This window comes from Saccostrea cucullata, unplaced genomic scaffold, assembly GCF_032062105.1.
Source record: "Saccostrea cucullata isolate Sc308-1 unplaced genomic scaffold, CSIRO_AGI_Scuc_v1 ctg12014, whole genome shotgun sequence".
Taxonomy (NCBI): domain Eukaryota; kingdom Metazoa; phylum Mollusca; class Bivalvia; order Ostreida; family Ostreidae; genus Saccostrea; species Saccostrea cuccullata.
In genome coordinates this window covers 1-12,500 of record NW_026922519.1, presented here as the reverse complement: position 1 = coordinate 12,500, position 12,500 = coordinate 1, and the positions used below count along the sequence as shown (strand labels likewise).

The window sequence follows — 12,500 nt, the reverse complement described above, 5'->3', positions numbered from 1 at the left end:
CTTTGTAGGTGTAGGAAATTCCCGGCAGCATCTGGAACATTTTAATCTCTTTTTAGACATTTTCCAGTCTGTATACATAATTTATATACGTAGTGCAGTGCTCCATGACGTTCCGATTTTTGGCTGTGTTTTTACGCAATGATCATATACAAATGGCTATAAAACAGTCATATACCCTCCAATTTAGTTCAAAATTTCTCCCAGTGACGTTTCATGAACACTTTAGCGGCAGGTAAAATATCATAAATCTCTCTGACTTACAATTGTGCAATTTTTAATTTTAATAAAGAGTCTTTGTGATGTAAACGTGCCAAAATGTAGCATGCTCCGTGAAGCAAGTTTTATCAAAATAAAAAAGCTGTATATTTTTTAATAATCACCGGAGAGCAACAATTTCTTGTATATTTATTGGAAAAAATGTAAAGATTCTATCTGGAAAGTTTGACCGGTTTCGTGGAAATAGCGCGCTCACAATTGAACTTGTCCGCGAACTTTTCTAACACCCCTCGTACACAGGAAAGTACTTCTGAAGCTGAGTTTACGAGAGGTTACAAATGGAGTCCTAGATGTTATGCTGGAATTTTACATAATAGGTTATATTCACGCTTGAACAAGAGTGTTTTAGGTTCTTGCGGATTGCCCCATGTGCTTCAAGCTCTCGTAGTTCTAAAGGCAGGTTGTTCCACAGTTGTGCGCCTAATGTGCTTATGGCTCTTGCACCATTTTTGTTTGATGATTTCTTTACTATTACTTTCCATTTGTCAGACGATGATCTTAAAGTCCTTTGTGGCTAATAAGTAACTCTTTCATATATGGTGATGCTGAGGAGGAGTGTAGAGATTTGTGCATGGTAGTCAGCACTTTAAACACAACACGTTGTTTTACAGGCAGCCAATGCAGTTGTTGAAGTACTGGCATGATATGTTGTCTGTAGCGTGTTTTTGTAAGACAACGCGCAGCATTGTTCTGAGCCACTTGTAATCGGTGCATGGTTCGATCGGTTATGCCAAGCAGAAGGGCATTGTGGTAGTCGAGATGGGATATGACTGTTGTATTGATGACCTTTGCACACGCTTCCTGGGTGAGATGTTGTTTCACCTTGGAGATTCTCCTAATGTTGAAATATATCTTTTTTACCATGGAGTTGACTTGTGTTTCCATTGATAAGGTGGCATCCAGGGTAGCACCGAGGTTTTTAACAGTAGATTGAGATGTCACTATTGCGTCACCAATCTTCAGCTGAATGTTCTTAACACGGTTCTGGTTATGGGCGCTGGCAATCACCATTATCTCGGTCTTTGCATCATTCAGTTTGAGTTTGTTTACAGTCATCCAGGTTCGGACACTCGCTATGCACTCCTCCATAACCTTGACTTGTTCCGTACGCTTGACATTGTTTTTTACACTCAGACGGTTGTACAATTGAGTGTCGTCTGCAAATCCATGACGGCTAATGTCATACCAATTGATGACTCTCCTGAGTGGTAGAAGGTACACCAGGAAGAGGAGGGGACCGAGAACAGACCCTTGTAGCACTCCAGTGGACAATGGCACATCTGAGGACACACTGTTGTTGATCTTTACTGCTTGAGTGCGGTTACTCAGGTAAGACTGTACCCAACGGAGCGCTGTGTCCGTCAGTCCAACGTCCACATGTAGTCTCTCTACTAAGAGGGTGTGATCAATGGTGTCGAATGCAGCACTCAGGTCGAGAAGGACGAGAAGCATGGCATCACCTTCATCCAGTACTGCTTCTACGTCTGCTTTTATTCGTAGGATGGCTGTTTCAGTGCTGGTACCGGTCTTGTAAGCTGACTGCATCATGAAGACCGTTTCTGGTGAGATGACCATTCAGCTGTTGTGCAACAACACGTTCGATGACCTTGCTGATAAAAGGAATATTTGAGACTGGTCTGTAGTTAGTGAAGATATTCATATTCAGTCATGGCTTTTTAAAACGTGGTGTAACTAGTGCACGTTTTAGCTTATTTGGAAAGACCCCGGTTGAAAGTGATGTATTAACCAGCTCAGTAATTGTCGGTAGCATCACAGAGAGGACAGCACTGTTCTTTAAGAGCGCAGTGGGGATGACATCCAGTGAGCAGGTCTTATTTGCGCAAATATTGATGACCTTGTTTACTTCTTCATGCGTCTGGACCTTGAAGCAGCCAAGTTGAGGCACTGGTTTATCCAGGTCTGAAGAAGCTGTACTGTCATGGAGATCTGTGTCATTAAGACCCTGCCGGATCTTCTGAACTTTCTTGTGGAAAAACTTAACAAAATCATCGGCAAGGGTCTAGTCATTAGTAGCCGGTGGTAGAGGAGTTCCTGCATTATAATTCAATAGACTACTAATAAATCTGAAAGTCTCTTTACTAACCGCTGTGGTGAGCTTTTCCTGATAATATCTGGATTTGGCAGAGTTGATCATATGCACCACAGATCGGGACTGTTCTGTAAGCATCTGTCTATGGACCTCTAGGCCTGAGCTCATGGCTTTACGCTCCAACTGTCTTCTCCGTTTTCTTGCTTCATGGATTGAGTCATTGTACCATGGTTTAAGAGAGTCTCCTTTGATGGTGATGGTTCGTTTGGGTGCTATGCTGTCCAGGACCACTTCCACTTTGGAGTCTATTGCTGACAGCAGTTCATTGACATCGCTCCCTTCTTTGATGGAATCCAGCGATTCTGCTAGTTCTCGTGCTAGTGTTTCCACAGGGATGCGCTTCAATGGCCTAGCCAGCCGACTTTTGTTTGCTAGGTGCAATGGACAAGTGTAAAGTTGGCAAGTAACCGCATAGTGATCTGAGATCCCTATATCAGTCACAGTAATAGACTTATCAAGTGGGAATATGGGGTCATTCCTTGTGAACACCAAGTCCAGAGTGTGTCCAGCTGCATGGGTAGCGACGTTAACATTTTGTTTTAGGTCAAGTCCAGCCACTATGTCCTGAACCTGTTTCGTGTGTGACATGCCCGGTTCATCATAATGGCTGTTCGTGTCACCGAGGATGCATAATTGGGATGGAATAGTTGTGCATACATGTAATAGGAATTGTTACCACTCCTTGAGGAATTGGGTTCCTGTGAGACCATTCTGTTTGAGGGAGGAGGATGATACACGAGCACTAGAATAACAGGATGATTGCTATCTAGCCTGACTGTGCAAGTTTCAAAAGTCTTGAATTCAGGTTGAGGGGTACATGTGATATCCATGCTGGCTTTGATGACAAAACCAACCCCTCCTCCTCTGGTCCCTTTGGACGTAGGTCTAGGCACGCCAATGTATTTGTATCCAGGAGAGCAGAGATCGTTTATGTGCGAATCGTCTCCTTCACGCAACCAGGTTTCGGTTATAGCCAAGATGTCGATACCCTTATCATTGATATATTCGCAGAGGAATACAGCTTTCCCTGCTACAGATCTTGCATTGATCAGGTGCAGACTGATAGACTTGTCTATTATATGCATATGCTTGTTCTTGGTAGGAATTTTCATGAGTTTTTTTTTCATTTACACCATTCGAATGTTCGATGTATACATTTCTATCAAGAGACACCTTCACCTGTATTTTCCTGTGGCTTGAAAACCGGCCCACTTGTGCTAGAAAAGGGACTTCCTCATTAGGCTTCTCAGAAATTGATACGGTAGATATAGGAGTACTTAGTGTATCACTTGAGATACAAACTAGTTTACTGATATTAACTTTAGATTGTTGGTGTCTCGTATATCTATACCGCCCAACACAGACTGTTTGAATGTGTCTGACGAACCTGCGTCCCGCTTTCGTTCATCGTCTGACATGAAAGTGTTTTAATATGAACTGTCGGAGGTAGGTCAGTTGATCTATTGAAGCACATTATACAACTATTGAAATCTTGACCTGCACAACTTGATAGAACAACCTACTAAATACAACTAGGGTCGAACAAAAGTCAGGTCGTACTGCAACATTTATGTATTCTTGCATAAGACAATTCATTCGCGGGTCGACTTATCAATATAATCCAAGACTTCAGGAAATCAAGTCGTACGACATCTTAAATCCTTAGTGCAGTACGAAGATTCATAGAAGAACTTTATAAAATATTTTGGGCGGAAGATAGTTAATTTGAACTATAATCGTGGTAAAGTTACGCATCAGAGAGCATAATGCTTAAAATTATTGTCTTAAAATCTGTTTAAAATGCAAGTTTCTTTGCAAAATTATTACCGTCTTTGTATCTAGCATTGTGAACTGTAAAAGCTTATCAAATCTTAAAACAGGAACTTCCGTAGTTAAAGAGAAATCTATTTAAACAATCAGAGGTGAAGCAGCCATGACATAGCGCTAACACACTCGATTGATTGATTGATTGTATATTGTTTAACGCCCCTCTCGAGAATTTTTCACTCATATGGAGACGCCACCACTTGCCGGTGGAGAGCTGCAAAGTTTGTCCTATACTCGGCACTCAGGGCCATTGAGCAGTGGGTGATCTTTTTTGTGCCAGTACCATCTGCGACAATGGATGGTACTGGCACAACAAATTTATACGGTCTCATCCGAAGGACCGGTCTCCACGTCCCACAGTGGGATTCGAACCCGCGACGTAAGGATTGACTCCTTACTTCGCGACTCTAGAGCAGATACTCTAACCACTGCGCTAAGCGGGCGACCCTAACACACTCGAACACTCTTGATTATAATCTTTCGAATTCAACATGTAACATTGTAGATATAAAGTATTTTATTATATATATATAGTTTGTTTAGTTAAGTAGTAGTGTTACTTGTTTATTTTTTCTTTTTGTTTCTAGTTTTTATTTGTTCTTATGATTTTTTAACTTTTTTTCTTTGTTCTGAGGAAGGTACAAACATTTGACATTTTTTTTGTTCATTGGTAATTTTTAGTGCTTTATACTAGGGGTGATCAAAAAGTTCGCAAACTAATTGAATAACTTCCATGAAAGAAACAATATTTGGTTTCAATGTTGATAATATTTTAAATCAATCCTCTCCGATTTTAATGCACAGCAACCACCGTTTTGCGCATGCGCGAGCCACGTGATATTGGCGGTCACGTGACCCCCTCCGTAGCGTTCTGTCACAAAAGTTGAAAGATTTTACTGAGTCTTATATTTCTTTCCATGTGAGTTAATTTTTATGACAAGAACAGTTCATTTGTCAGAAATCTCGGCAACAGAATGGGAGGATAAGAATATCATTTCCAAAAATAAGCATGGCGACCTTTAAAACACAAATCTTGTGTCTCGGGAGAGATTTTCATTCAAGGTGGATAGAGAACAGTAGTCTTCTTTTAACATGTTTAAAATCAAAAGTAAACGAAATCTTAGGTATTTAATAATTATATCATAGTTCAAATATTCAACTATTTTTCAAAGTGAAAATTGGAGGTCTTTGATAGCAAATTGCTTAATTAAAAACACATATCTTTTCAAAATTGCTTTCATTGACAAGTATCATTTTTAACCATCTGCCTTCCTTCACTAAAACGATCAATCCAATCATTAAATGAATTTATAGGAACTCATTTATCTTAGTAAACTGTGTACAAATTATTATATGATACTGCAGAGGGATTTCCAAGATATACCATAAATTGTCAGTCGTTTGTTGAATGAGTTCGACTGAAACAACCATTTTTCGTCACAAGTGACCTACATAGTGACGTCATTTTGAAATTGTGACGTCACAAAGAGAAAAACTTTACTCAGCATATGCTATTGATAGACCTCGTGTATGGCTATGTGTGTACCGAATTTCATTCTAATCTGAATTGTGGTTTTGCAGATATAGAGATAGTTTACGAACTTTTTGATCACCCCTCGTATATATACTTACGATGACAGGGTTATTTTAGTTGGACCTGTAGGCATCTAAAAATGAAAAAAAAAAAAGAAGCAAGGGATAACGTGTATTTTTAGATTTTAATTTACATGTAGCTGACATTTTATATTAAATATAACTTCATAATATTTTTACCTGTTCATCCTGATCATCAGTGGCATGGGTACCATTTTGTGAGTCTTCATCCTCAGTTGTTTTATTTTCAGATTGGTTTGGAGTGCTTGGTTCTTTGATATCTTTTTCATTAGTCACATTAATCACATTTTCGTTTCGTTTTGCGGGAAATTGTTGCGACTCATTTTGATCAGATTTTTCGGATTTATTGCTTTCTTTGTATACATCCTCATCATTTGGTTTAAGTTCCTTATCGTTTTCGTTATCTTCTGTAGGTATTTCTTTTTTTGTGTTTTCTTTTGACTCACATACTCTTTCATATATATTCACTTTTTGATTGTTACTTTCACTATCTTTCTGATCATTCGCTGCAACGTTCATTTCAGAGTCAATTTTTGTCTCTTCTTTCTTTTCGTTCTCTTCGGTCTCAACATTACTTACAGATAAGGGAGTCTGTGTCGGTGCTTCAGGTTTTGCGATTTCTTTTGGAGCGGATTCTTCTAACTCTTTGCTGTCTTTGTGTAAAACATCTTTATCTTTAGTTGGTATGTTATTTCTTAAGTTATATTCACTTCCCTCATCGTTATTCGTGTTGTTCATAAAAGTAGGTGGGCACCAAACAGCTTCTTCACTTCCACTGGAGTCCGATCTTTGTAAATTTGCTGGCTCCCCAAGTTTCTCTTCTTCATCAGTTCTGTCCTTATCTGACGTATTTGTACCTGCAATTTGAATCTACATTTCTAGTATTGAATTAAACCATAAAGTGCTGACAAAAAAGTAGCACCACTGATTTAAATGATGCATGTTTTAGGAACTCATGAGTTAAAATATTAAAATATTACCTTCTGAATTTCCATTCAGAATCACAGAAACAAGGTTCATTTTTTTTTCTTATTTCCTACAGACTTTTTTCACTAAATTACTGTAATCTGAAGAAATATCAGCGAATTATGGGTAAATCACATTCAGAAACAAAGTAATCTGAAGATATTTGTGTATCTGCTTGTAGATCAAAATCATGGTCCTATTTAGGTTCAGACATGAAAAAATAAATTAAAGTAAGTGAGGTACCTGCCAAATAAATGTACTTGACAGATTGTACATTTCAGACAATGATCTTCTACATTGTATAATGGGCCTAATCGTATTTTTGGATGTTGACATGATCAAAGTACAGGGACAACCCCAGAATGTTTTGTCATTACTGTCAGTTTGTAGCACTCTTGATCTTGATAATGTTTGTTCCTTCTTCCACACAATTCCCTCCAGAAAAAATTAAATCCTGTCAACATCTCATTTTTAATCAAATCCCAAAGTAATCTCAAATGAATTGTTTCACACGACATGTATCATGTTAATTTTAGTATAAGCCTGGTTCCAAAGAAAAGTTTGAGTTCTTTTTTTGCATATAAAGATATTTCTAAAGTACCTCCTGACATTAATATCGAATACATATGTTTGTTGATTGTTTTACGCTCCTTTCGATATTCTTTTTTTCTTACTCATATCGAGACTTAACCACTTGTCGATGAAGGCCTGCATATCGAGACCTTTACTCGGCACACAGTGCCATTGAACTGTGAGGGACTTTTTTTGTGTCAACATCTACTGCGATTATAGAGCAAACGCCATAACCAATGCGCCATGTGGGCGACCTATTCTTACATGTACTTACATGCTTGAGACGTTTCTTCCATTTCCCGATTTTCTGAGTCCTTGTATATAGTTTCTGTATTTGGTATCTGTTCGGTATCTTGTCGTCCCCCTTCTACTGTAATATTGAAGAAAAAGATATCGCAAAGTTGTAGTTTTGAAGTTTAGTTTGGAGGGAAAAAATTAAACGAATGGAACTCAACCCATTCATTTTAGAGTTATCCACGAATGTTGTCGGAGCAAAGCCAAAATCCTCTGTATTTTGGGGGGAATTGGATCCGGTATTTATTGCTTCAATTACTGTCAATTTTTATCAAGAGACACAGCCTTCCTTTTAGCCGGAGACGTAATTTTAAATCATTTTACTAACTCAAACATGAATTTTATTCAAACAATTTATTACATATATGTGATATTTTAGAATTAATACATTGTACATGTAATCTTCAATCTTACTTTTTCTTGCTTATCGTTATGATACAGATTTCTGTAAGATTACGGAATGTATGGGGAAAATCATAAACATTTATAAATAAAAGGTTTATTTAGAATTTATTGAAATTTTACTTAAGTTATTTCTCTGCTGTTCTGGACATAATTTTTTGAATAAACGGTTAAACTTTATTAATAAAATTGTACTATTATCAAGAAATTCTATCCCTGTAGCACAAAACCATTGCAACGTTACAACTGTTAATCATGAATTTGAAACGATATCATACGAACACAAGCACTTGACTTTTTAGCCTTATGTCTTGTTATGTTCCTGTTTTTAGCTGAACCATTTACTGACTTTGTATAATACTAAAACCAGTTTATTATTATCATTATTGACCAATCACATCATTTCTTTTGTTTTGTGTACGAGTCTGTGATTCGATTGAATATATGTAAACGTGTTCAACACATGTGCGCATCTCTCTGGGTCCATAGCTATTCAAAGTTTCTTTAGTTTAATATGGTGGCAGCGGTAAAGTTGTTAAATTAACAGACTAAATGATGTTCCGACCGCAGGTTGAGATTATTTTGTGCATTATTTTCATTATTTTGGGAACTACGCCTACGTATGTCTGTGTCAACTTTAACGACACATCATGTTACGGGTGCATAAGTTCATTTTTGAATGACCAACATGTAGCAGCTTTTAGAACTCTCAAGTACATGTATTACCCTTTCTCAAAATCTATTCAATACTGGTGATCCGCCAACTACATACCCGGAAAGCTTTCTCGTGATGGAGACGCAGCTATTTTTTTTCGCGCAAAAGGAAAGTTTATGAGGTTGGCGCTCGTGTCAAAAAACAGGATGCGACAATCCGAGCTACCATTAACCACAAAAAAGCCTAGAACTACTGGAAACGCTACCATTTGATAATATAGCTCTTTGCAAAGATGCTGACGTATTCTCAAACTGCTTGAAACTCACTTAATTGGTACTTCTAATGAAATTTGTGAAAAAAACAAGTTTTACATTCGTTCTCAGAAAAAAAGTAGAACCTTTTGATGTTTTGGTGCATTGGTCGGAGCAATCAGTGAACTCTTCAAGTCCTGTAATTTTGGTGCTCTTGGGGACGCTTTACTCCTTGACAAAAGAATATATGTTGTTAACAAGGAACACAAAAGACTCCTTGATAAAATGCAACTCAACCTGGCAAAAGTTATTAACATTTGTAAGGCTGATTAGTCGGCTACACACAAGCATCCGAAATAGGCAAGTCAACAGACACAAAGCAGGAATATGTCCATAGTGTAAAAACATTCTCAGAGACCACAGTGAGTACCCTCTTCACAAGTAAGATAACACAAAGGATAAATTCAAAGACAAATAAATCAGTGCAAGTATTACGGTGGTGCACATCAGTAGAAAAAGGAAGCGCGTCCGGTGTATAGGAAGACTTGTAAGCTAAATACTGTAAGCAAGGTGCAAATACTCGTGTTCACAGTGTAGAATAGGACGATGACTATTACGCAGAGTCTGAGTACTTGAATAGGCAGGTCAGTACTGCTATCGCAGGTGGATCTGAACGTCATTGTGCGGAACTCATGGTATACAATCAATCAATAGATTTTCAGATCGACACAGGTACTTCTAACAATCTCAATGGAAAGAAATGGATTGGTGACACCACTATTACTCCATCAACTAGTACTTTAGCGGTGTAGAATGGCTCACGTAAGGAACATAATGGGGAGTGTATTCTGAATTTAGTCAATCACAAGAACTGAACCAAATACAACGTTAAGTTTGTAGTTGTCAATGAGGACTTAATTCCACTATTAAATCGGATTTAACGCATGTACACAAACGGGACTCATAACCATTAATCAGGACACAATAAAGCGAGGAAAATCTGTGTACTCTGTCCGATTGTTACGTACAAGGATGTATTTGAGGACAAAATAAACAACTTCCAGTATAGTAGCACATATTGAGGTTAACCCTTCCGTTCCACCAGTTATTTCACCAGTCCGGAAAGTTGCAGTTCACATGAAGCCAAAACTAAAAGAAACACTAGATGATTTGACAAAGAGATCATCATAGCTCCTGTAAACTAGCCCACTGATTGGCACAGTCACCTTGTATATGCATGTACCACTGAGGGAAATGTGAACTCTGGTTATGTTTAGATCAAGAGCATCTCAACAAAGCACTAAAACGTTAACATTTCCATTTCCCTGTACTGCAAGAGATGCTATCTGACCTAGCACATGCAAATGTGTTCTCAACATGTGTTCTGCATCATGGCTACTGGCACGTGAGGCTGAATGATGAAAGTAGGTCACATGACTACATTTGACACTTTTAGAAAGTACAATTGGCTAAGAATGTTCCAACAACATCTATATCAGGCTATAGGCGACTTGAGAGGGATTCTGAACATCGTAGATGATGTATTTCTCTATGATGTTTGCGAGACCAAGAATGAAAAGGGGCATTTCTCCAGAGATACCAATACGTTGGTATCCGACTCAATTCGAAAAAGATGCGATTGGACGCATCGCATTGCAAGGCTTTCAACAAAAATTTCTCTCCTCTGAAAATCATCACCAATACTACGATGATAAGAAACCACTTACAATACGTCCCAATGAAGCTTAGGAGCAGCCCATCTACAAGAAGGAAAACTAATTGCATACGTTAGCCTTGCATACACTCACTTCAGCGTAAAACTGAGGCGAACTATGCTCAGATTGAGAAGAAACTTCTGGCCATAGTTTTTGCATTGGAAAAGTTTCATCACTACACATTTGCTCGACATGTTGTGGTACAGTCTGACCACAAACCACTAGGAACTTTCATCCCAGGCTCTCTCTCTCTCTCTCTCTCTAGAAATTAAAACTCCAGAGATGAAACTCCGGCTCCAGAAATCTGACATAACTGTTAAGTACCACGGGGGCAAGGAAATGCACCTGATGCAAGTGACCCATGTATCCTAAAAATGTCTTATTTGTCCGAACGGATTTCTAATTTCTCAAAATTAAAAAAATTATTTGATTCGTTAGAAGTATCTTATCCGTCCTAAGAGATATATCGGTATCTAATTTTTCTGAATAAATATCTCTGAGTCATTTGTCCGAACGAACTTCTAATTCATCCGATAGAATATCTTATTCTTCCAAACGAATATCTCATTGTATCCGAACAAATATCTAGTCCGTCCGAACAAATACTAGAATCCAATTTGTCCGAACGAACACCTAATCATTTCGAACATACGAGTATATGTAATTTGTTCAAACAAATACCAAATTCGTCCGAATATATCTTATGTTCCGATAAAATATCTAACTTGTCCTATAAAGATCTAATTAGTCCAACAGAATTTCTAATTTGTCCGTACAAATATCCAATTCGCCCAAACAAATATTTAATCAACCCTAACAAACGTCTAATTCGTCCGAATGAATAACTAAGCAATTTGTCTTAAGAAATATCTCATTCGTCACAAGGAATTTCTATTGAAGACGACGGAAAAAAATTGATATCAAATTGTCTTCGGTGAGACTCTTTGTTGATCTTTTTAAGAAATAAAAATCTTTAAAATGTCTATTAGAAAAGAAAGATAAAGAGATAAAGATTTGAATACTCATGAAAAGAATATTTTTGCACTCAAATTGATACATATATAGTCTTTACCCTTACTTTCAAGGTCATCTTCTTCAATATTTCTTTTTTCTTCACTCGTTTTATTGGTTGAGTGCATTGCTTTCTTTGAAGATTGTTTTTCTTTTATTGGTTCTGTGTCGCTGGTTCTCGATCTGTTTCCAATGGCATCTGCAAAATAAAGTTGAGAGATTGGCTAATTGATTGTATGTTGTTTAACGTGTCTCTTGAGAATTTTGTCACTCATATGGAGACGCCACCGGAGAAGAGCTATATTCGGCACTAAGGGCCATTGAGCAGTGATGGACCCTTTTTTGTGCCAGCACCTACTGCGACATTGGACCTCGGTTTATACGGTCTCATCCGAAAGACCTGTCTCCACGTCCCCCAGTGAGATCCAAACCTGCTACTTTAGGATCAACTCCTTACTTTGCGACTCTACAGCAGATGCTCTAGCCACTGCGCCACGCGGGCAATGCAAAATTTTGAGAGAAAAAGTAGTGATTTGTTTGTTTCATTTCCTATTTTTATTTTTTTTTTCTAATTTATGTTATACAGTGTATTATTTATTTTGGGGGAGGGGGTCCATTTAAATCTTATACCCTGTATGAAAGCAGGTGAAAGATAATGCACAAACATAAAAATTAACTGCAAATAATTGTTATGAAATGGAAGTAATTGCTAGTTCCATGATAGGATTGTTTCTGAGTAAGGTGAATGCTCAAAACTATAGGCAGCCAAATTTTGCAACATTTTTGTGAAGAAATGTAGTACTTTA

The 12,500-nt window shown here is 37.8% G+C and overlaps 1 protein-coding gene across 1 annotated transcript in view; it reads right to left on the bottom strand.

Annotated features, from left to right (window-relative positions):
* The window catches only part of LOC134261893 (glutamic acid-rich protein-like), a gene marked incomplete at its 5' end in the record, with an annotated part of 17,577 nt that extends 5,684 nt beyond the window's left edge, over positions 1-11,893 (bottom strand). Inside the window, 4 exons of the mRNA XM_062744285.1 lie at positions 5,846-5,880; positions 5,987-6,684; positions 7,641-7,736; positions 11,756-11,893. Of these exons, the coding sequence (XP_062600269.1) occupies positions 5,846-5,880; positions 5,987-6,684; positions 7,641-7,736; positions 11,756-11,893 (967 nt within the window). The remainder of the gene's footprint in view (positions 1-5,845; positions 5,881-5,986; positions 6,685-7,640; positions 7,737-11,755) is intronic.
* Between the last annotated feature and the right edge of the window lie 607 nt (positions 11,894-12,500).